At 44.4% G+C, this 18,942-nt stretch overlaps 7 protein-coding genes across 8 annotated transcripts; 5 read left to right on the forward strand and 2 right to left on the reverse strand.

Moving 5' to 3' along the window:
• Window positions 1–38: 38 nt before the first annotated feature.
• On the forward strand, window positions 39–3,986 carry LOC135340685 (targeting protein for Xklp2-like). Its single transcript, XM_064537022.1, has 10 exons — window positions 39–249; window positions 334–796; window positions 942–1,097; window positions 1,171–1,403; window positions 1,512–1,612; window positions 1,679–2,019; window positions 2,309–2,528; window positions 2,719–3,018; window positions 3,159–3,308; window positions 3,450–3,986. The coding sequence occupies exons 1-10, from the start codon at window positions 138–140 to the stop codon at window positions 3,840–3,842; spliced, it is 2,469 nt and encodes an 822-aa protein (XP_064393092.1). The 5' UTR covers window positions 39–137; the 3' UTR covers window positions 3,843–3,986.
• On the forward strand, window positions 3,987–6,339 carry LOC135340688 (GPI mannosyltransferase 1-like). Its single transcript, XM_064537026.1, has 5 exons — window positions 3,987–4,075; window positions 4,203–4,924; window positions 5,075–5,333; window positions 5,420–5,521; window positions 6,133–6,339. Exons 2-5 carry the CDS (start codon window positions 4,233–4,235, stop codon window positions 6,319–6,321), a joined length of 1,242 nt encoding a protein of 413 aa, XP_064393096.1. The 5' UTR covers window positions 3,987–4,075; window positions 4,203–4,232; the 3' UTR covers window positions 6,322–6,339.
• A 1,593-nt stretch (window positions 6,340–7,932) lies between these two features.
• LOC135340692 (probable T4-type lysozyme 1) lies at window positions 7,933–14,697 on the forward strand. Of its 2 annotated transcripts, XR_010396424.1 has the most exons (4): window positions 7,933–7,947; window positions 13,300–13,530; window positions 13,650–13,682; window positions 14,092–14,697. XR_010396424.1 is itself a non-coding variant. In XM_064537030.1 (3 exons), exons 1-3 carry the CDS (start codon window positions 13,473–13,475, stop codon window positions 14,565–14,567), a joined length of 567 nt encoding a protein of 188 aa, XP_064393100.1. In that variant the 5' UTR covers window positions 13,370–13,472; the 3' UTR covers window positions 14,568–14,697. The 2 variants fall into 2 exon arrangements, 1 of the variants encoding a protein (XP_064393100.1); XM_064537030.1 differs by lacking the exon at window positions 7,933–7,947 and having other exon boundaries at window positions 13,370–13,530.
• LOC135340691 (probable T4-type lysozyme 1) lies at window positions 8,175–9,510 on the forward strand. The gene is made up of 3 exons (XM_064537029.1): window positions 8,175–8,334; window positions 8,454–8,486; window positions 8,940–9,510. The coding sequence occupies exons 1-3, from the start codon at window positions 8,277–8,279 to the stop codon at window positions 9,413–9,415; spliced, it is 567 nt and encodes a 188-aa protein (XP_064393099.1). The 5' UTR covers window positions 8,175–8,276; the 3' UTR covers window positions 9,416–9,510.
• LOC135341781 (methyltransferase-like protein 17, mitochondrial) lies at window positions 9,453–11,288 on the reverse strand. Its single transcript, XM_064538441.1, has 9 exons — window positions 11,275–11,288; window positions 11,037–11,223; window positions 10,851–10,964; window positions 10,736–10,804; window positions 10,619–10,687; window positions 10,452–10,538; window positions 9,900–9,987; window positions 9,772–9,846; window positions 9,453–9,645 (listed from the first exon to the last, which is right to left on the reverse strand). The coding sequence occupies exons 1-9, from the start codon at window positions 11,286–11,288 to the stop codon at window positions 9,545–9,547; spliced, it is 804 nt and encodes a 267-aa protein (XP_064394511.1). The 3' UTR covers window positions 9,453–9,544.
• On the reverse strand, window positions 14,371–17,517 carry LOC135340686 (methyltransferase-like protein 17, mitochondrial). Its single transcript, XM_064537024.1, has 12 exons — window positions 17,200–17,517; window positions 16,997–17,116; window positions 16,803–16,945; window positions 16,682–16,755; window positions 16,372–16,558; window positions 15,995–16,102; window positions 15,880–15,948; window positions 15,763–15,831; window positions 15,590–15,676; window positions 15,045–15,132; window positions 14,917–14,991; window positions 14,371–14,790 (listed from the first exon to the last, which is right to left on the reverse strand). The coding sequence occupies exons 1-12, from the start codon at window positions 17,477–17,479 to the stop codon at window positions 14,690–14,692; spliced, it is 1,401 nt and encodes a 466-aa protein (XP_064393094.1). The 5' UTR covers window positions 17,480–17,517; the 3' UTR covers window positions 14,371–14,689.
• Window positions 17,518–17,538: 21 nt separating this feature from the next.
• On the forward strand, window positions 17,539–18,942 carry LOC135340687 (uncharacterized). The gene has a single exon (XM_064537025.1). It carries the CDS (start codon window positions 17,580–17,582, stop codon window positions 18,813–18,815), a length of 1,236 nt encoding a protein of 411 aa, XP_064393095.1. The 5' UTR covers window positions 17,539–17,579; the 3' UTR covers window positions 18,816–18,942.

Raw genomic sequence — 18,942 nt, forward strand, 5'->3', positions numbered from 1 at the left:
AATTAGTTGGTGGGCGTGGCTCATCTATGCGCATGCGTAATTTTGAAAGTTTGATGACCAACTTTGATAAAGAAATACTAGCTATCAAATTAAGTTAGAGATTTCTGAGGTTTTTGCTGCAAATAAAAGCTTAAAGAATGGACCCAGTGTGTAACCAAGTCGACTATGAGAGCATTGATGCCCCAAAACACTTCGTGGACTTTCATAACCTGTCCAATTTTGAAGACGACCAAGCAGACAAATGGTTTGGTACGTGTACATGTTTGTACATGTGTGTGTCACTAGCTAGCTCTCACCACTGCTATCCTACTAGTCTTTATTATCCCCCTCCAGACAATCACACAGAGGATGTGTTTGAAGATGCCTTCCTACCTCACTTGGAGACTCCTAACCTCAAGACTAGCATGGTGATCAAGACAGAGCCGGTATCGACCACTATGTCCACAGTGAAGGTTGAGGGGGGAACTCTAAACAGCCAGCTACGTGACGAGCTTCAGCAAGTAGAGAGACAAGATGAACCCAAGGATAGAGAGACGTTCTTGATATCCAAGACACCAACTAAAAAGCTTACACTAGGAGCTTACTCCCCTAGACCCCAGCCAATCCCCCCAGTCAAGAAACACGTAGCCCCCCCACCCACAATAAACCCTGGGCCTGTAACTGTGAAGAAAGAAGTTGGATCTCCTGAGTTGACTAAGAGTAGCAGCAGTAGTATTAAGGGGTCACCATTGAAGGCTGGCGGTGTTAAGAAGGATGTCCCCATCATCAAGCAGGCCAGCTTCAAACCCCAAGCCAAGTATGTACATACCTTGTATCATGTACAGTTAGCCGTGGGTCGTTTGTAGAAGGCTTGCAGCTTACAATACTGTTCTGTGTGTTCCATCACAGTATTTTAGCTGTATTTAGAATGATATCAACACAGTAACCCTTCCCTGGTACAGATCTCAACGTGCTGCTGCCTTGAAGGCAGTCTCATCCATCCACTCCCTCCTCTCCCCCGCCCCCAGGGTCAAGAGGCCCACCCCACCACGCAAGACCACACCCAGGACCACACCCAAGACTGCGGAGAAGGATCCTAGCACATCAGAGTCTGTCAAGTAATTCCTATACTCATGTACTCATGTATTGTCTGCGTTTGAATTGAGTACTTACTGATGTATTTCCCTACAGGGATAAGAAGCCACCATCTGCCAAAAAACCCTCCTCTGCCAAGAAGACACACGAGCAGTTACAGATGGACGAGGTGAAGAGACTCCAGAATCAAACCAGACAGAGGCTGAAGGCATCAAGGAGATCGTTTGCCAGACTCTCCAAGACCAGTGGACCTGTCCAAGTGAAGGGAAAGCTGCCCACCACTGAGACTGTGGAGTTCCACTTCCATCAGACCTCCAGAGAGAAGAAAGGTTAGTCTACTTGGTTGGGAGCGCAGATAATTAATTATGTATTTTTTTTATCCCTTTGACAGTTTTAATTATTGTGTTCTGGTCATTTATGATTTCCTACTCCTGTAGGTATGGTTGTCAGGGGCGACGAGGCAGGGGGTGTGGCTTCACAGCAATTTGTCAACTCACTGCGCTCCTCGCGAAGTGCTGACAACTTCAACCCCAACATGGTGAGCATTCTCTTTTATTTTTGTGACAATATTTTGACTTTTCTTTCTAATTACTCTCTCTCTCAGGCACAGTCTTCTAGCACTCGACTTCCTACGCCACCTGCGGGTACAAAGGTCAAGCCATTTAAATTCCACCTTGATCAACGCAAGCTAGGACACAGGTCCACGGACCCACAACCCAGCAGTGATGGACCCATTGTACCCGCAGCTGAGTTCATGCTCAAGTACCAGAAGGCCACACCCCCTAGATTCCGCCGTACCCTCAAGCGCCCCCTAGTACAGGATAGCTTCCATCCTACCCTCACTGTCCCACGCACTCCCAACCTCTCCACCAAGACAAGAACACGCCCGGTCACAGCTAAGAGCTCAGCAGAACTCGAGGAAGAGGAACTACAGGAAAGGAAACAGTGAGTCTGTCTGTCTCCTATCTCCCTCTATACATGAGGACATCACTTTACACACTGTACTTGTATGTCATGTCTAGGCTCTAAGGTTTAGTGAGGATAGGATGTTTCAATCTAGGACAGCTAATGTTTTGTGTTGAAGCTTGGTAAACAGCTTTGGGGGGGGGGGGGGTACATTCAGTGTCAATCTTGAAGGCTGCTTTTCAATCATAATTATGTTGCCTTGATCATTCACTGTACATGTACTATTATTCTATTGTTTTATTGGAATTATTCTGACTCTCTTTCTCAGGTATGAGTTCAAGGCCAACCCGATCAATGCCGCTGTGTTTGACATGGGTGGGTTGATGGGTGTCCCCCGCCAGGTCCCCAGACAATCCCTCATGCCACCTGCCACTCCTGAACTGGCCACTAAGAAGAGATGCCTCGAGCGTAAAGAGAGAGAGGACACAGGAGATGTCAGTGCAGTGGCCTTCATTGCCAACCCTATGCCAGACTTCTCCAAAGTCACAGTGAGTATAGTCTGGAGCTACACAGCTTGTTAGTGTGTACAATGCTACCTATTGTACATGTTCTGTTAAAATATAGTCAGTGTACCAAAGTCAGCCTAACTTCTCAATAGCTTGTAGTATGCTTCATAATGCACCTATGAACTTGGTTGTATGAGCAACATCCTTACAATCACCTCTTACAATGTACCAGGGTCTGCCTCCTAAGAAGGAACTGCCTGTGACAAACCCTGAGTCTCCCGCTATCACTTTAAAGAGACGTCGTCTCCATGACGATGAGGAGGGGGACGGAAACGACGAGACAAAGAAGCCGCGTACTGAAGAGACTGGTTTTCAGTTCAAAGCTAAACCTGTACCTGACTTCAGTCATTCATTCAAGCCCCAGCACGAGGACAGTGTGCCCACACAGACCGAGCCATTCAGCTTTGAGGAGAGGGACAAGGACAAACCAACCAGAGAGAGCTTTGTGGAAATGATCCTCAGAAAGTCTAGGGTCAGTCATAAGTGTACAGTATCTCATACTGATAGACATTTAACTTGGGAACTTGATTGCCATTTTCTTGAAATACTTAGCTCTGTACTAACTGTTATAACTGTATACTACTACATGTTAACTGTATTCACCCGGTGCAGCCCACCCCATTCAAGGCTCAGGTCCTCCCAGACTTCAGTGGTGGTCCCACAGTGCCAGCTAAGAAGGAGATCCTCCCCACTAGGCCCCAACCCTTCCACCTCCAGTCAGTAGTCAGGGCCAATAAACATGCCTCAGACTGGCAAGAGAAGGTGTGTGTGTGTCACTGTGTATGAATGGTGGGTTTGTATGTGTAGCTTTGTTCAGTTGTTACATAATATAAAATGTTGAATATGTTAAACTGTGTAAAATTAATCACTGCCCCCCCCCCACACACACCACACCCCCAACAGCTTGACAGAGAGGAGAGTGAAGCACGAGCAGCCACGGTGTTCAAAGCATCTGAGGCCACCGTACTTTACGAGATACCGTTCATGCCTCACCAGTCTGACAAGCCAGTCACAAACCCTGATGAGTTCACTCTTAACACTGAAGTTCGTAGCACACAGAGAGCAGCCTTCGACGAGAATCTACAGAAAGAGACGAAAAGAAAGGAAGAGGATAACTTGATTAGAAGGGCCCTCCACGAAATTCAAGAAAAGAAGGAGTTGAGTGATTACCGGAAGTCCCTGGTGCACAAGGCCCAGCCCATCAAGCAGTACTCCATGGTCAAGGTGACTCACAGTGACAAGCTGCCCACCAAGCCCATCTCACCTATCTTCCAACTAGACAAGAGAGTTAGATAGTTCATTGCTGACATATTGTTATTATTGCGCTTGTACGTGTACACTGTTTCCTATACTCCACTGTCCATTTGTCATCACTGTCCTGGTCAAATTTTATATAATAGTCTACTAGTTCATTTGCTACATGTGAATTTTAACATTCAATTGTATGATGTGTGTTGACTCGGGGTAAAGCCGCGGATTGGGAATTTTGGAAGAAAAGGAATTCCTGGCAAGAGCTTTGATATGTAAAGGTATGCACACACACACTATGATATACACTAGTATATATTGCAACTGTAATAGAAAATGGTAATACCAGGCCACAACCTGCAAACTGATTCTTTCCAAGGTTAATTTCCGCTGGGCACACACACACAGGCTGACTGGCTGACTGCATGTGTGTCTAGAATGCTCTCGTGTGTGTCCCTCAGAGCTCTACTATTCATCTCTACTCTAGTACGCGTCCTCCTGATAGCTTATGGGGAATGGCAGGACAGACACTTTACTGTACAGTTCACTGACATTGACTATCATGTATTCAGTGATGCAGCCCTGCACATTACCAGGGGGGAGTCCCCTTATGACAGACCCACCTATCGCTACACACCTCTGCTAGCACTCATCCTCACACCCAATCACTATCTATTCTTCTCATTCGGCAAATTCCTATTTGTGATTTTTGACCTCCTCACTGGTTGGCTAATCTACACGCTCCTCAGCTTGAGGCATGTTTCAGAGTCCCTCAAGTTGCTATCGTGTGCCTGTTGGCTGCTCAATCCACTAACAGCCACTGTGTCCAGTCGCGGGAATGCCGAGTCTCTGCTTTCTTTTCTCGTTTTATCCTGCCTCTACCTGCTTGTTTGTCGTCATACCATCTCAGCAGGCGTACTGTTTGGATTGGCTGTTCATATGAAGATATTTCCTATCATGTACTCTCTCCCAATGTTCCTGTTTATTGACGAGCACTACACAGTGAAAGTGGGCGGAGTAACTGATGGGAAGAGGGTGTGGTTAATGGGTCTACTGACTAGAGAGAGGTTAAAGTTCACTGTCGTAAGTGCTGCAACCTTTGCTCTCACTACATTGTTGTGTTTTATGTGGTGAGTTAATAACATCAACTAATGCATTATTGTCTCGTTTAATACAGAACCTACAACGTGTACTGTATCATATTAACTAGCCCACCTACACACCCACACTCACACACACCCACACACACCCACACACCCATACTCACACACACACACCAGGTGTGGGATGGACTTTATTCACGAGGGGTACTTGTATCATATAACGAGAAGGGACACTCGTCACAACTTCTCAGTGTGGTTCTACATGTTATATTTGATCCAGGACTCGTGGCTCTCCCTGCCAGTGGGGTTACTGGCCTTCATACCTCAGGCCCTGCTGCTGATAGCATCAGCCCTCTGGCTCTATAGGGACCTCCCGTTCTGTTGCTTTGTGCAGACCTTTGTGTTTGTCACCTTCAACAAAGTGTGCACCTCTCAGGTCAGTGGACGCAATAGTTGTAATATTGTTTTGCTGTGTGTGCCTCTACCATTACCATTACTTTATGTGTATTTCCTCTGCTACAGTATTTCTTGTGGTACCTGTGTCTGCTGCCACTGATCGTCCCCTTCTCTCGCCTGAGGCTGTGTAGTGTGGTAGTCATGACAACCATGTGGTTCCTTGGACAGGTGATCATGACTTGAATACAGCCTCTATGTGTTGTTAGGTAGCAATGTTTGAACCCCTCATAGCTTATATGACAGAGTAGCCTCAATTCCAGGCCGCATCAAAATTACGTGTTTTAGTGGAATCGAGGCTAATGGCAGAAGAGCAGATGCTACACATATAGACAATGATCATGATTGATTTTTTCTATGGCAGATCTCTTACCTATTGTTCTACCCCCCCCCCCCAGGCCCTGTGGTTGGTCCCTGTCTATTACCTATTGTTCTATCCCCCAGGCCCTGTGGTTGGTCCCTGCCTATTACCTATTGTTCTACCCCCCCCCCCAGGCCCTGTGGTTGGTCCCTGCCTATTACCTATTGTTCTACCCCCCCCCAGGCCCTGTGGTTGGTCCCTGCCTATTACCTATTGTTCTACCCCCCCCCAGGCCCTGTGGTTGGTCCCTGCCTATTACCTATTGTTCTACCCCCCCAGGCCCTGTGGTTGGTCCCTGCCTATTACCTATTGTTCTACCCCCCCAGGCCCTGTGGTTGGTCCCTGCCTATTACCTATTGTTCTACCCCCCCCAGGCCTTGTGGTTGGTCCCTGCCTATTACCTATTGTTCTACCCCCCCAGGCCCTGTGGTTGGTCCCTGCCTATTACCTGGAGTTCCAAGGCTACAACACATTCACTCGGATATGGACTGCTGGCATTGCGTTATTTGTTATCAATGTGTTCATTATTGTGAGGATCATCCAACACCACTCGTTTTGTCCCACTCTGAGAAATGGTCATGTCACCAAGTTGTGCTTGAAGACTTCATAATAATGTTTATTAAATCAATGTTGAACCCAATACTTTACATAACTGTGTGTATACATAAGACCTGCTATAATGACCATGCAGGGAAATACATACATCCTTATATACACATAGTGTGCCGATAACAGACATAGCATGAGAAAACTAACTGCAGACAATTATTAATATTTTTATGTCCCAAAATAACAAACGGACATGTGATAATAAATACCATTACAGTTTCATTTTTCAAACAATAAAAATAAACAGTTTCCACGATTAGAATAAAAGGCCTATAGCTATAGAATAGTTTATCTCATTCGCACTTGATTGAGCCATGGCGACTCTCCTAGCTATAGTGTTTGCAGCATTGGTTATTAATGTGGCTCTGGCAGTGGACAACACTGTGTACCATATCAAACCAACGTTAGCTAGTCCTCCACACCTTCAGTGCAAAACTCTGGACGTTATTGCAAGATATCCAAATCTTTTATTTGGCTATTGGAAAAGAAATGTGAGCTTGATTTTCTTGCCTGGAGCTCACAAGTTATCGGAAAAGATAACAGCCACAGACTTATACAATCTGGACTTGAAGCTGAAGGTGTTAAGTGGTCGAGTGGACATTAACTGTGAGAATGGAGCCTACATTAGCTTATCCGGCTCTGGAAGGGTTTCGTTTGAGGGACTTCATTTTTCCAACTGTGGGGGATGGGATAATGGACCGTATGTACCTATGAGAAACCCTGGGGTATATATTTTTTTATTGGAGTTGTCACGGTTTCAAGCTGTAGCTTTCGAGGCACAAAAGAGGATTATACATTTGAGTCGAAATCTAGTGAAACACTTCTTTTCAACTCAACTTTTACAAATTCGGTCAAAGTTTATTCTAGATCTTTTAACTTTAACGAGAAGCGAGAAGGCAACCTCACCATCAGTAACTGCATGTTTCAAAAAGACTATTCCAGTCAAGGAGGAGCTCTGTATATCAAAAACTTGTTAAGAGCAAATATAACAAACTCTGTCTTTAGAAGCAGTGTGGCAAACACAGGCAGTGTGTACATACAAGACAGTGGAGTTTCCTTCAGCAATGTCATTTTTCAAAACAACTCGGCATTTTACTGTGCAGCAGTTTATATGGAGAGAAGTGATGTCAACATCACTACAACGTTACTTAGTGATAATATGGCCCATCGTCATGCTGTTCTCTGTGTTGCCTATAGCAACCTCAGGATGGGTAATGTATCCATCACTCACAATGTTGCAAAGTTGAATGGAACTGGTGGTATATTTGCAGCCCGCAGCACTGAATGGAACTGGTGGTATATTTGCAGCCCGCAGCACTGAATGGAACTGGTGGTATATTTGCAGCCCGCAGCACTGTCCTGCTCAACCGAGTGGTATTCAGAAAACAGGGGATTCTACGGTGGAGCATTGTATCTGTCCAGAAGCATATTACAAGCGGATAGGACCGTGTTCAGAGGTAATCGAGCTGCCTTGTTTGGTGGAGCGGTGTATGCTGAAGCAAGTGAGGCAGTATTTCAAAACTCCTTGTTCCGAAATAACAGCGATTCCTTGGGCAAAGAAGCCATTGCCTCTGTGAAGAGCAGCATCACTGGTGTGGGGTCGACCTAGCCAGCACCTGTATATAAAGTAAGGGACAGTAATGTAGAGGTGTGAACGATTGAAACAGTATTATAAGGACTAATACACCATTTATAGAGTACTAGCAGTATAGCATAGAGATCTACCGGTAGTTTATAGCTATTACAATTGTATTATGCTGTTGCACCATAGATTGACAATCTATGTTGCACACACTATAGCCTCCTTCAGTGCGGCCTGAAATCGAGGCTAACACTGCGCATGCTCAAGCCACAAAGGGGTGAGTCTGCCAGGCCCTGCAATAAAGGTGGGTTTCCTTTTTGTGACTTATGGTATATTAGCCAGGACACTAGCTCTTGATCAAGCTCTATAGAACCATGCCTTCCCTGCTTTTGGTTTTGGTAACCTGTCTGATAGGTGGCTGTCTCGTGGAAGGTCAGTTGTGATGCACGCTCTGTTGTAAGAGCCAGCTATGAATGACTTTTGGGTGATAGATCTAGTAGCTAGCTATAGCCAATATATTACTGTTTGTATTAATGCTGCCACATTCACAGGGGCTGCTGTTGTACTGGAGAAACAGGGTCGAGGTAAGCAATACAATCCATGCATTCTATACCCTCCTCGAAATAATTATACCCGCTGTACGGTACCTAATACAGTAACTGTATTAGGTACCGTACAGCAGGTATATTTCGAGGGTATAAATGTTCAAAGTTTTCACAGATTAAGCATGTACCGCAAACATTTTATAACTGCAAATTTAATATCGCATGCATGCATGCTGCAAAAAGCTGCTATTCCACGATATTAAATTCGCGAAAGCCTTTCTAAAGGTATTTCCGCAAACCATATACCCTCGAAATATACCCACTATACGGTCTTTGCATGGGTATATATATTTGGGCTGTACCCCCTCCCTCCCCCCCCCCCCAGGTCATGCACACTGTATAAGGTGTTAAATACTCTATACTTTAGGTATCTTAAATTCTAAAAGCCACGCTGTTAGTGTACTATGAAACTATACATGTCTGTCCCTGCAGTGAGGCTGAGCGGTGAGTGTAACTCGTACGAACGAGAGAAGCTCAACGAAGGCTATCGCACATGTGTCTACAAGGACTCAAAGGGAATCCCCACGGTAGGGGTGGGCTTCAACCTCGAGAAGTTCGGAGCTAAACAAGAGATAGAGTCAGTAGGTGCAGATTACAGTATGGTGCTGAATGGATCAGAGTGTCTGAAGGACAACCAGATAGAGGAGCTCTTCAACAAAGACATGGACTCTGCAGTCAGTTGTGCAGAAGGTTTTGTTAGTGGGATTGGCGATACTGCAGAGTCAGCAGTGGCAGACATGGCCTTCAACCTTGGCTGCTCCCAGCTGCATTCATTCAACACATTCCGCTCATTGCTCCAACAGAAGAAATTCGATGCAGCTGCCCAAGACATGCAGGGCACTGCTTGGTGTGGGCAGGTGGGGTCTCGTTGCAGTCGTGATGTGGACTGTATCAAGAAAGGTCGATGAGCTCTCAGGCTAACTGAACTGTTGTATTATATGAACAGATATATGAACAATGGACTTGTAAACTTGATTATTGTAAAAATTTGTTTGGTAAATGAGTGATTGAACATTATAAAACCAATACAACAAATGCTAGCTAAGACCAGTCAAAGTGTCCCCCCATTTGCTCTCTCTGCATTCTCTGTACACGTCTCTGTGCTTGGACTTTGTCAGAATCACATCTTTCACCTCTCCTGTGTGTGTGTGTGTGTGTGTGTGTGTGTGTGTGTGTGTGTGTGTGTGTGTGTGTGCATGTGGGTGTGGGAGTGGGGGGTGGGTGAGGCAGTGAATACACTATACAGGCCGTATAGTGTTCATACCTTGTCTGGTACACAGTTTGCAGAGGATGTGCTTAGTTCTCTTCTTGGTCGGCTGAAGGATCCGGCCATCCACACCTGTGACAGTGACATGTAACTAACACATCTTCGTGCATGGCTAGTGAGGTTACCTTCATCGTGATTCCTAGGTCCTTTCTTGAGCACTACATACGAGAAGTTCTCTAAATGATATCCTTTGTGTTTCAATGGTCCATTTCTCTGCAATAATTAGAACACATGACCTTTGGACAGTCTAAACACATCACCAGTGAGTTGCCAAAATGGGTATTTCAATTGTGAAAATGCACAATCTTATGAGTACTCAAAGTTAGCTATCAAAACAAGCTAATTTCAGAACAAACAATCACTAAGGGCATTTCTACCTGAAAGCAATCATTGATTGATAGACCTTTCAAGGGCTGCTAATACAACATTCACTTTTCAATTCTGAAATTACACAATCCTAGCTCCAATTATGAGCGCTTAAAGTTGGCTAAAAGTCCTCAGCTGTTTGTGAGTACTATAGTCGGCTCTGTAACTAGAGTTCTGGTGATCCAATTCAAATTGAATTTTCAGAAAAAGAACTTTCAGATGGTATGCTCAAATCTTAAACGAGTCATAATTTCCAACTATGGGCTCCACAGGCAATGATTTTCTTCTTAATAATTATTACTCTGACTCACCTCTGACAGTGCTAACTGTACCCTCTGTCCAAAGCGACAGGGAAGCTTTGAGTTCAGTATCAGTGGACACTCTGATTCATGAGGACACTGCACACACACACACAGAGTAATGTACTAAGCATCCTACATAGTAAACACACACCCACACACACACACACGGGTCGTACCGGTGCAAAGACATGACCTTCCAACTCTTCACTGCTCTCATCCTCGTAACGTGTCCACTTCCCAGCAGCCTGTGATGGGTGTGGTCAATAGGTGTGGCCTGACACACGACACCTCACCTGTAGAATCATATCCCTAGCCTCACTGATGACCTTGAACCCCGTCCAGTTACCAGGCTCCACCAACACCTGCACACAATCATAACAAAGCCTCACAATAGTTGCACTTTCTTACCAGATATTTCCGTGTCTTTCTCCACAAAGAAGCCAGAAACATTCTCCTCAGTTTAAGGGAATGGACCTCCCCCAGTGAATGACCCCCTAGCCCTACCACTATATCGTACCCCACCTGTACACATCAAATGACATCATAGCAAGGTCACATGACTATCTGTATAATGATCGGACAGTATAATTATACCTTGTTTGAGAGAGGAAGGTATTGTCTGAAATGTACTCCTGGTATATCCTCAGGTGTAGGTGGGTGTGGTTCCTGTAGGGGGATTTCCCCACCCACCCTCAGCACTCTAGCAAGGTTCCCCATATCACTGGACACATCCACACACTGATACTCGTACAGAGACTCCGCCCACAATGAGTGGGCAGCCCTGCAGAGTAAAATATATGGTTGATTCCTAAATATACTTTTCCATAAATACGACAAGTATAACATTCTCTGGGGACAAATTAACAGTTGTTACTGCACAGACTATTAGCACAACATTTAATAAAAATAAACAGTTTCCACGATTAGAATAAAAGGCCTATAGCTATAGAATCATTCGCACTTGATTGAGCCATGACGACTCTCCTATAGCTATAGTGTTTGCAGCATTGGTTATTAATGTGGCTCTGGCAGTGGACAACACTGTGTACCATATCAAACCAACGTTAGCTAGTCCTTGTCCACACCTTCAGTGCAGAACTCTGGACGTTATTGCAAGATATCCAAATCCAGTTTTATATGGCTATTGGAAAAGAAATGTGAGCTTGATTTTCTTGCCTGGAGCTCACAAGTTATCGGAAAAGATGACAGCCCCAGACTTATACAGTCTGGACTTGAAGCTGAAGGTGTTAAGTGGTCGAGTGGACATTAACTGTGAGAATGGAGCCTACATTAGCTTATCCGGCTCTGGAAGGGTTTCGTTTGAGGGACTTCATTTTTCCAACTGTGGGGGATGGGACAATAGACCGTACGTACCTATGAGAAACCCTGGGGTACTATATTTTGTTTATTGGAGTTGTCACGGTTTCAAGTTGTAGCTTTCGAGGCACAAAAGAGGATTATACATTCGAGTCGATTTCTAGTGAAACACTTCTTTTCAACTCAACTTTTACAAATTCGGTCAAAGTTTTTTCTGTTAACTTTAACCAGAAGCGAGAAGGCAACCTCACCATCAGTAACTGCATGTTTCAAGGAGACTATTCCAGTCAAGGAGGAGCTCTGTATCAAGAACTTGTTAAGAGCAAATATAACAAACTCTGTCTTTAGAAGCAGTGTGGCAAACACAGGCAGTGTGTACATACAAGACAGTGGAGTTTCCTTCAGCAATGTCGTTTTTCAAAACAACTCGGCATTTTACTGTGCAGCAGTTTATATGGAGAGCAGTGATGTCAACATCACTACAACGTTACTTAGTGATAATATGGCCCATCGTCATGCTGTTCTCTGTGTTGCCTATAGCAACCTCAGGATGGGTAATGTATCCATCACTCACAATGTTGCAAAGTTGAATGGAACTGGTGGTATATTTGCAGCCCGCAGCACTGAATGGAACTGGTGGTATATTTGCAGCCCGCAGCACTGTCCTGCTCAACCGAGTGGTATTCAGAAAACAGGGGATTCTACGGTGGAGCATTGTATCTGTCCAGAAGCATATTACAAGCGGATAGGACCGTGTTCAGAGGTAATCGAGCTGCCTTGTTTGGTGGAGCGTTGTATGCTGAAGCAAGTGAGGCAGTATTTCAAAACTCCTTGTTCCGAAATAACAGCGATTCCTTGGGCAAAGAAGCCATTGCCTCTGTGAAGAGCAGCATCACTGGTGTGGGGTCGACCTAGCCAGCACCTGTATATAAAGCAAGGGACAGTAATGTAGAGGTGTGAACGATTGAAACAGTATTATAAGGACAAATACACCATTTATAGAGTACCGTATATCTTCTAATTTATGGGACACTTCTAATTACCCGGACACTCTTTTGGGCAATTTTCGTTGTTCTAATACAACGGACACTCGAGTACTTTAATATTACATTTGTTCTAAATATCCGGACAATACCTTGAAAAGTTGAGTTACCATTCATAGACGGCAAGTAAGACTTAGAGTGCTGCAGTTAGATAGCCTTTGAGTAGCTAGTTTTAGATAGTTAGTGCAACTATTCAGTCGTACCTTGTTCTATTAAACTTAGCTAGCTCGCATGCAGCTGCTTGCTTGTTCTAATTATTCCGGACACTTCGCATGCTCTATAAAAGTCTGTTCCAATTATACCCGGACAATTTCCAAAATAATTATTTTTTGCTGTCCGATAAATTAGAAGATATACGGTACTAGAATCTAGCAGTATAGCATAGAGATCTACCGGTAGTTTATAGCTATTACAATTGACTATTATGCTGTTGCACCATAGATTGACGTTTATAGCTATTACAATTGACTATTCAGTATTATGCTGTTGCACCATAGATTGACAATCTATGTTGCCTCCTTCAGTGCGGCCTGAAATCGAGGCTAACACTGCGCATGCTCAAGCCACAAAGGGGTGGGTCTGCCAGGCCCTGCAATAAAGGTGGGTTTCCTTTTTGTGACTTATGGTATATTAGCCAGGACACTAGCTCTTGATCAAGCTCTATAGAACCATGCCTTCCCTGCTTTTGGTTTTGGTAACCTGTCTGATAGGTGGCTGTCTCGTGGAAGGTCAGTTGTGATACACGCTCTGTTGTAAGAGCCAGCTATGAATGACTTTTGGGTGATAGATCTAGTAGCTAGCTATAGCCAATATATTACTGTCTGTATTAATGCTGCCACATTCACAGGGGCTGCTGTTGTACTGGAGAAACAGGGTCGAGGTAAGCAATACAATCCATGCATTCTCTACCCTATGTACTGTATTAGGTACCGTACAGCGGGTATATTTCGAGGGTATAAATGTTCGAAGTTTTCACAGATTAAGCATGTACCACAAACATTCATAACTGCGAATTTAATATCGCATGCATGCATGCTGCAAAAGCTGCTATTCCACGATATTAAATTCGCGAAAGCCTTTCTAAAGGTATTTCCGCAAACCATATACCCTCGAAATATACCCACTATACGGTCTTTGCATGGGTATATATATTTGGGCTGTACCCCCTCCCTCCCCCCCCAGGTCATGCACACTGTATAAGGTGTTAAATACTCTATACTTTAGGTATCTTAAATTCTAAAAGCCACGCTGTTAGTGTACTATGAAACTATACATGTCTGTCCCTGCAGTGAGGCTGAGCGGTGAGTGTAACTCGTACGAACGAGAGAAGCTCAACGAAGGCTATCGCACATGTGTCTACAAGGACTCAAAGGGAATCCCCACCGTAGGGGTGGGCTTCAACCTCGAGAAGTTCGGAGCTAAACAAGAGATAGAGTCAGTAGGTGCAGATTACAGTATGGTGCTGAATGGATCAGAGTGTCTGAAGGACAACCAGATAGAGGAGCTCTTCAACAAAGACATGGACTCTGCAGTCAGTTGTGCAGAAGGTTTTGTTAGTGGGATTGGCGATACTGCAGAGTCAGCAGTGGCAGACATGGCCTTCAACCTTGGCTGCTCCCAGCTGCATTCATTCAACACATTCCGCTCATTGCTCCAACAGAAGAAATTCGATGCAGCTGCCCAAGACATGCAGGGCACTGCTTGGTGTGGGCAGGTGGGGTCTCGTTGCAGTCGTGATGTGGACTGTATCAAGAAAGGTCGATGAGCTCTCAGGCTAACTGAACTGTTGTATTATATGAACAGATATATATGAACAATGGACTTGTAAACTTGATTATTGTAAAAATTTAATGAGTGATTGAACATTATAAACCAACACAACAAATGCTAACTAAGACCAGTCAAAGTGTCCCCCCATTTGCTCTCTCTGCATTCTCTGTACACGTCTCTGTGCTTGGACTTTGTCAGAATCACATCTTTCACCTCTCCTGTGTGTGTGTGTGTGTGTGTGTGTGTGTGTGTGTGTGTGTGTGTGTGTGTGTGTGCATTTGTGTGTGGGAGTGGGGGGTGGGTGAGGCAGTGAATACACTATACAGGCCGTATAGTGTTCATACCTTGTCTGGTACACAGTTTGCAGAGGATGTGCTTAGTTCTCTTCTTGGTCGGCTGAAGGATCCGGCCATCCACACCTGTGACAGTGACATGTAACTAACACATCCTCGTGCATGGCTAGTGAGGTTACCTTCATCGTGATTCCTTGGTCCTTTCTTGAGCACTACATACGAGAAGTTCTCTAAATGATATCCTTTGTGTTTCAATGGTCCATTTCTCTGCAATAATTAGAACACATGACCTTTGGACAGTCTAAACACATCACCAGTGAGTTGCCAAAATGGGTATTTCAATTGTGAAAATGCACAATCTTATGAGTACTCAAAGTTAGCTATCAAAACAAGAACAATCACTAAGGGCATTTCTACCTGAAAGCAATCATTGATTGATAGACCTTTCAAGGGCTGCTAATACAACATTCACTTTTCAATTCTGAAATTACACAATCCTAGCTCCAATTATGAGCGCTTAAAGTTGGCTAAAAGTCCTCAGCTGTTTGTGAGTACTATAGTCGGCTCTGTAACTAGAGTTCTGGTGATCCAATTCAAATTGAATTTTCAGAAAAAGAACTTTCAGATGGTATGCTCAAATCTTAAACTTGAAACGAGTCATAATTTCCAACTATGGGCTCCACAGGCAATGATTTTCTTCTTAATAATTATTACTCTGACTCACCTCTGACAGTGCTAACTGTACCCTCTGTCCAAAGCGACAGGGAAGCTTTGAGTTCAGTATCAGTGGACACTCTGATTCATGAGGACACTGCACACACACACACACACAGAGAGTAATGTACTAAGCATCCTACATAGTAAACACACACCCACACACACACACACAGGTCGTACCGGTGCAAAGACATGACCTTCCAACTCTTCACTGCTCTCATCCTCGTAACGTGTCCACTTGCTAGCAGCCTGTGATGGGTGTGGTCAATAGGTGTGGCCTGACACACGACACCTCACCTGTAGAATCATATCCCTAGCCTCACTGATGACCTTGAACCCCGTCCAGTTACCCGGCTCTACCAACACCTGCACACAATCATAACAAAGCCTCACAATAGTTGCACTTTCTTACCAGATATTTCCGTGTCTTTCTCCACAAAGAAGCCAGAAACATTCTCCTCAGTTTAAGGGAATGGACCTCCCCCAGTGAATGACCCCCTACCACTATATCGTACCCCACCTGTACACATCACATGACATCATAGCAAGGTCACATGACTACCGTATAGCGGGTAATTTTTGGGGGACAAAATATTCGTGGTTCAGCAATATTGAGACATGTGGGTAATATTTTCGTGGTTGCTACTTGGATTGCAGGTAAAGGTAGGCAAGGTCGCTTCATTCGTGGGTAAAATATTCGTGGTCAGACCTCCAACCACAAAAACCACGAATATTTTGCCCCACGAAAATTACACGCTATACGGTATCTGTATAATGATCGGACAGTACCTTGTTTGAGAGAGGAAGGTATTGTCTGAAATGTACTCCCGGTATATCCTCAGGTGTAGGTGGGTGTGGTTCCTGTAGGGGGATTTCCCCACCCACCCTCAGCACTCTAGCAAGGTTCCCCATATCACTGGACACATCCACACACTGATACTCGTACAGAGACTCCGCCCACAATGAGTGGGCAGCCCTGCAGAGTAAAATATATGGTTGATTCCTAAATATACTTTTCCATAAATATGACAAGTATAACATTCTCTGGGGACAAATTAACAGTTGTTACTGCACAGACTATTAGCACAACATTGCCTACCAAACAGATGCTCCCAATCCTGATCCAAAGTCTAACAGAGTCTCAGGTCTGAATGAATTGTCCCCACGAGCAATCTACAAACAATATTAATACTATACACATGATATAGTGACCCCCTCACCTCAGTGAGTGCTCTGAGAGTGGTGCCATACACAGCAGGCAGTCTACTGGCAGCGTATGCAACCGTCTCTCTCCTACCATACTTGAAGTGGAGATGAAAAGATCGTGACTTTTTAGCTCCTTTATCATTCTCCCATGGATTCACTATAATTATATAGTGGAGTACAAGTTAACGGTATATTATGATTGACATACTGGATGATGGCGGTTCAGAGGCCTTCGTTTTATCTCTGTCTTGCTTAGTAGACACTTTCCTAGAGAGTAGGAACTCAGACAATGCCTGACCATCAGCTGCTAGGACTTTGCGAGAATAGCCTGGGGCATTGCGGACAGAGATGTTATCAACACTACGCTATACTATAGCATTAATACCAGATGCGATACTAGTCCACCCCTACCTTGCAATGCCTTCTCTAGTGCTGTCTGCAGTTTATGTGGTAAGAACACAGTAGGTAGACTCAGTGAGACCTTCCGCTGTCGACTGACAGGACTGACATTTGCAATACATTGTTCATCATTGTTTCCATTGCTCTCTAGCTCTTGAAGGGGCTCTGTGTCTGATGAGGTTGCAGCTGTACAATAAAGAATCCGCTGGTGATGGATACATGCTCTGCCAGTATAAGAGAGTAGGGCAGTAGCTTGAGAGATGAAGGAGAGTGGAGGCACTGTCTTTACCATTTTCTACTACACGTGGGTGTCCTCACTGCACATGCGCCAACTAGCAGAACACAGCGCAACTCGGACCGCAGATACATGTACATATACTCCTAGGGTAAAAATGTCTATAAATGCTACTGGACCTATCTCGCAAGCTATGGAAGCTGCTAGTATCGATGACAATTCTGATCCTTTTGAGAATGTTGATCTCTCCAAGCTTCCAGAAGAATTGAAGGAGAAATTAGATATGGTAAAAGTGGAGAAAATACTCAAGGAAGCTACCTCCTTGAGGCTCTTGATGACAGGCAGGACAGGAACTGGCAAGTCCACATTGATCAATGGGCTGCTGGGCATGAAGATGGGAGATGATGATTCCGCATATGAAAGTGATGGCATTGGAGGCCCTGGCCAGCTAAGACTTCAATCGCACCACAGAAAAAGAGGGCGGATCAGTGTGACTGTTTTCGACTCCCGAGGTTTGTTAGATGGAACTAATGAAAGTGAGCAAGCTAAAAGTTTGCAAGAGATGGTAGATAAGTGTTCCAACGTTGATTTTAAGTTTCTGTGCATTGATATGAGCCAAAAAAAGTTTGTACTAGGAAATGACGACAATCTTGACATTGAAGCAATGCAAAAGCTTACAAAAGCATTTGGAGAGAGTTTTTGGAAAAATTTGATGATCATTCTTACATTTGCCAATAAATTGGAGAAGCGCTTGTCCAGACCGTTACATACAGACCAACATAAAACAGAAGCATTCATAAACAAGCTTGAAGAATGGGAAAGGAGAATATGTTCTGCACTAGAAGAAGCTGGAGCTCCTCAAGAGATTGCCAAGTCTGTCAAGGTTGTCCCAGCTGGCCATTACGACAACTGGAAACTACCAGATCGTGAATATTGGCTCTCTGATCTCTGGTTTGAGTGTTTGGATGCTCTGCCCACTCTTGGAGCACAGGGAGCATTCCTATACCTTAACATGAATAGGCTCCATCGCACTTCATCGATTTCTGATTCTGAACTAACCAAACCTCTCCACGACCAGCCACTCATCATTACACCAGAATTAAAAGTACCGAAACTGAAAGCGTCAGCAAATGTTATTGGCTTTGCAATCGGAGGAGCGACTACTGGTGCTTCGATTGCATTGTTTACTCTGGTTGGTGGGCCCATCGCTGTGGCTGTGGGCGTGCCTGCTGGAGCTCTGTTAGGCTTTGCGATCGGGTTGGCATTGGGAGTGAAGAGAGTTCACGATGAGAAAAATGAATTGAATGCTGATTGGCTGGTTGATCAAGACCAGCACAGAGATCTTTGTCAGACGTCTAAACCTCAACCTACTACGGATGATAATAGTTCATAAGTATATAATATAGTATGTATACTTTAATAGTCTAAGTGATTGTACGAACTTATCATATAATTATGTGCTATTGTATTATACATGTTCAGTTGGTTATTCACTATCAGTTAGTTATCAGTTGGTTTCA

Source organism: Halichondria panicea, chromosome 9 (assembly GCF_963675165.1).
Source record: "Halichondria panicea chromosome 9, odHalPani1.1, whole genome shotgun sequence".
In the NCBI taxonomy this organism is placed as follows: domain Eukaryota; kingdom Metazoa; phylum Porifera; class Demospongiae; order Suberitida; family Halichondriidae; genus Halichondria; species Halichondria panicea.

Bases quoted from the DNA above. Each gene is read 5' to 3' on its own strand.
- LOC135340685 (XM_064537022.1), top strand. From the start codon at position 138: ATGGACCCAGTGTGTAACCAAGTCGACTATGAGAGCATTGATGCCCCA. The intron at 250-333 runs GTACGTGTACAT...ATCCCCCTCCAG, and splicing joins CCAAGCAGACAAATGGTTTG to ACAATCACACAGAGGATGTG. The intron at 1,098-1,170 runs GTAATTCCTATA...ATTTCCCTACAG, and splicing joins AGCACATCAGAGTCTGTCAA to GGATAAGAAGCCACCATCTG.
- LOC135340688 (XM_064537026.1), top strand. From the start codon at position 4,233: ATGCTCTCGTGTGTGTCCCTCAGAGCTCTACTATTCATCTCTACTCTA. The intron at 5,334-5,419 runs GTCAGTGGACGC...CCTCTGCTACAG, and splicing joins ACAAAGTGTGCACCTCTCAG to TATTTCTTGTGGTACCTGTG. The intron at 5,522-6,132 runs GTGATCATGACT...CTACCCCCCCAG, and splicing joins CCATGTGGTTCCTTGGACAG to GCCCTGTGGTTGGTCCCTGC.
- LOC135340691 (XM_064537029.1), top strand. From the start codon at position 8,277: ATGCCTTCCCTGCTTTTGGTTTTGGTAACCTGTCTGATAGGTGGCTGT. The intron at 8,335-8,453 runs GTCAGTTGTGAT...CCACATTCACAG, and splicing joins AGGTGGCTGTCTCGTGGAAG to GGGCTGCTGTTGTACTGGAG. The intron at 8,487-8,939 runs GTAAGCAATACA...CTGTCCCTGCAG, and splicing joins ACTGGAGAAACAGGGTCGAG to TGAGGCTGAGCGGTGAGTGT.
- LOC135341781 (XM_064538441.1), bottom strand. The intron at 10,965-11,036 runs GTATAATTATAC...TGATGTGTACAG, and splicing joins ACCTTCCTCTCTCAAACAAG to GTGGGGTACGATATAGTGGT. The intron at 10,539-10,618 runs GTACGACCCGTG...GTGTGTGTGCAG, and splicing joins AAGGTCATGTCTTTGCACCG to TGTCCTCATGAATCAGAGTG.
- LOC135340692 (XM_064537030.1), top strand. From the start codon at position 13,473: ATGCCTTCCCTGCTTTTGGTTTTGGTAACCTGTCTGATAGGTGGCTGT. The intron at 13,531-13,649 runs GTCAGTTGTGAT...CCACATTCACAG, and splicing joins AGGTGGCTGTCTCGTGGAAG to GGGCTGCTGTTGTACTGGAG. The intron at 13,683-14,091 runs GTAAGCAATACA...CTGTCCCTGCAG, and splicing joins ACTGGAGAAACAGGGTCGAG to TGAGGCTGAGCGGTGAGTGT.
- LOC135340686 (XM_064537024.1), bottom strand. From the start codon at position 17,479: ATGGTAAAGACAGTGCCTCCACTCTCCTTCATCTCTCAAGCTACTGCC. The intron at 15,832-15,879 runs GTGAGGTGTCGT...CACCCATCACAG, and splicing joins CTAGGGATATGATTCTACAG to GCTGCTAGCAAGTGGACACG. The intron at 14,791-14,916 runs GTATGAACACTA...ACACACACACAG, and splicing joins CAAACTGTGTACCAGACAAG to GAGAGGTGAAAGATGTGATT.
- LOC135340687 (XM_064537025.1), top strand. From the start codon at position 17,580: ATGTCTATAAATGCTACTGGACCTATCTCGCAAGCTATGGAAGCTGCT.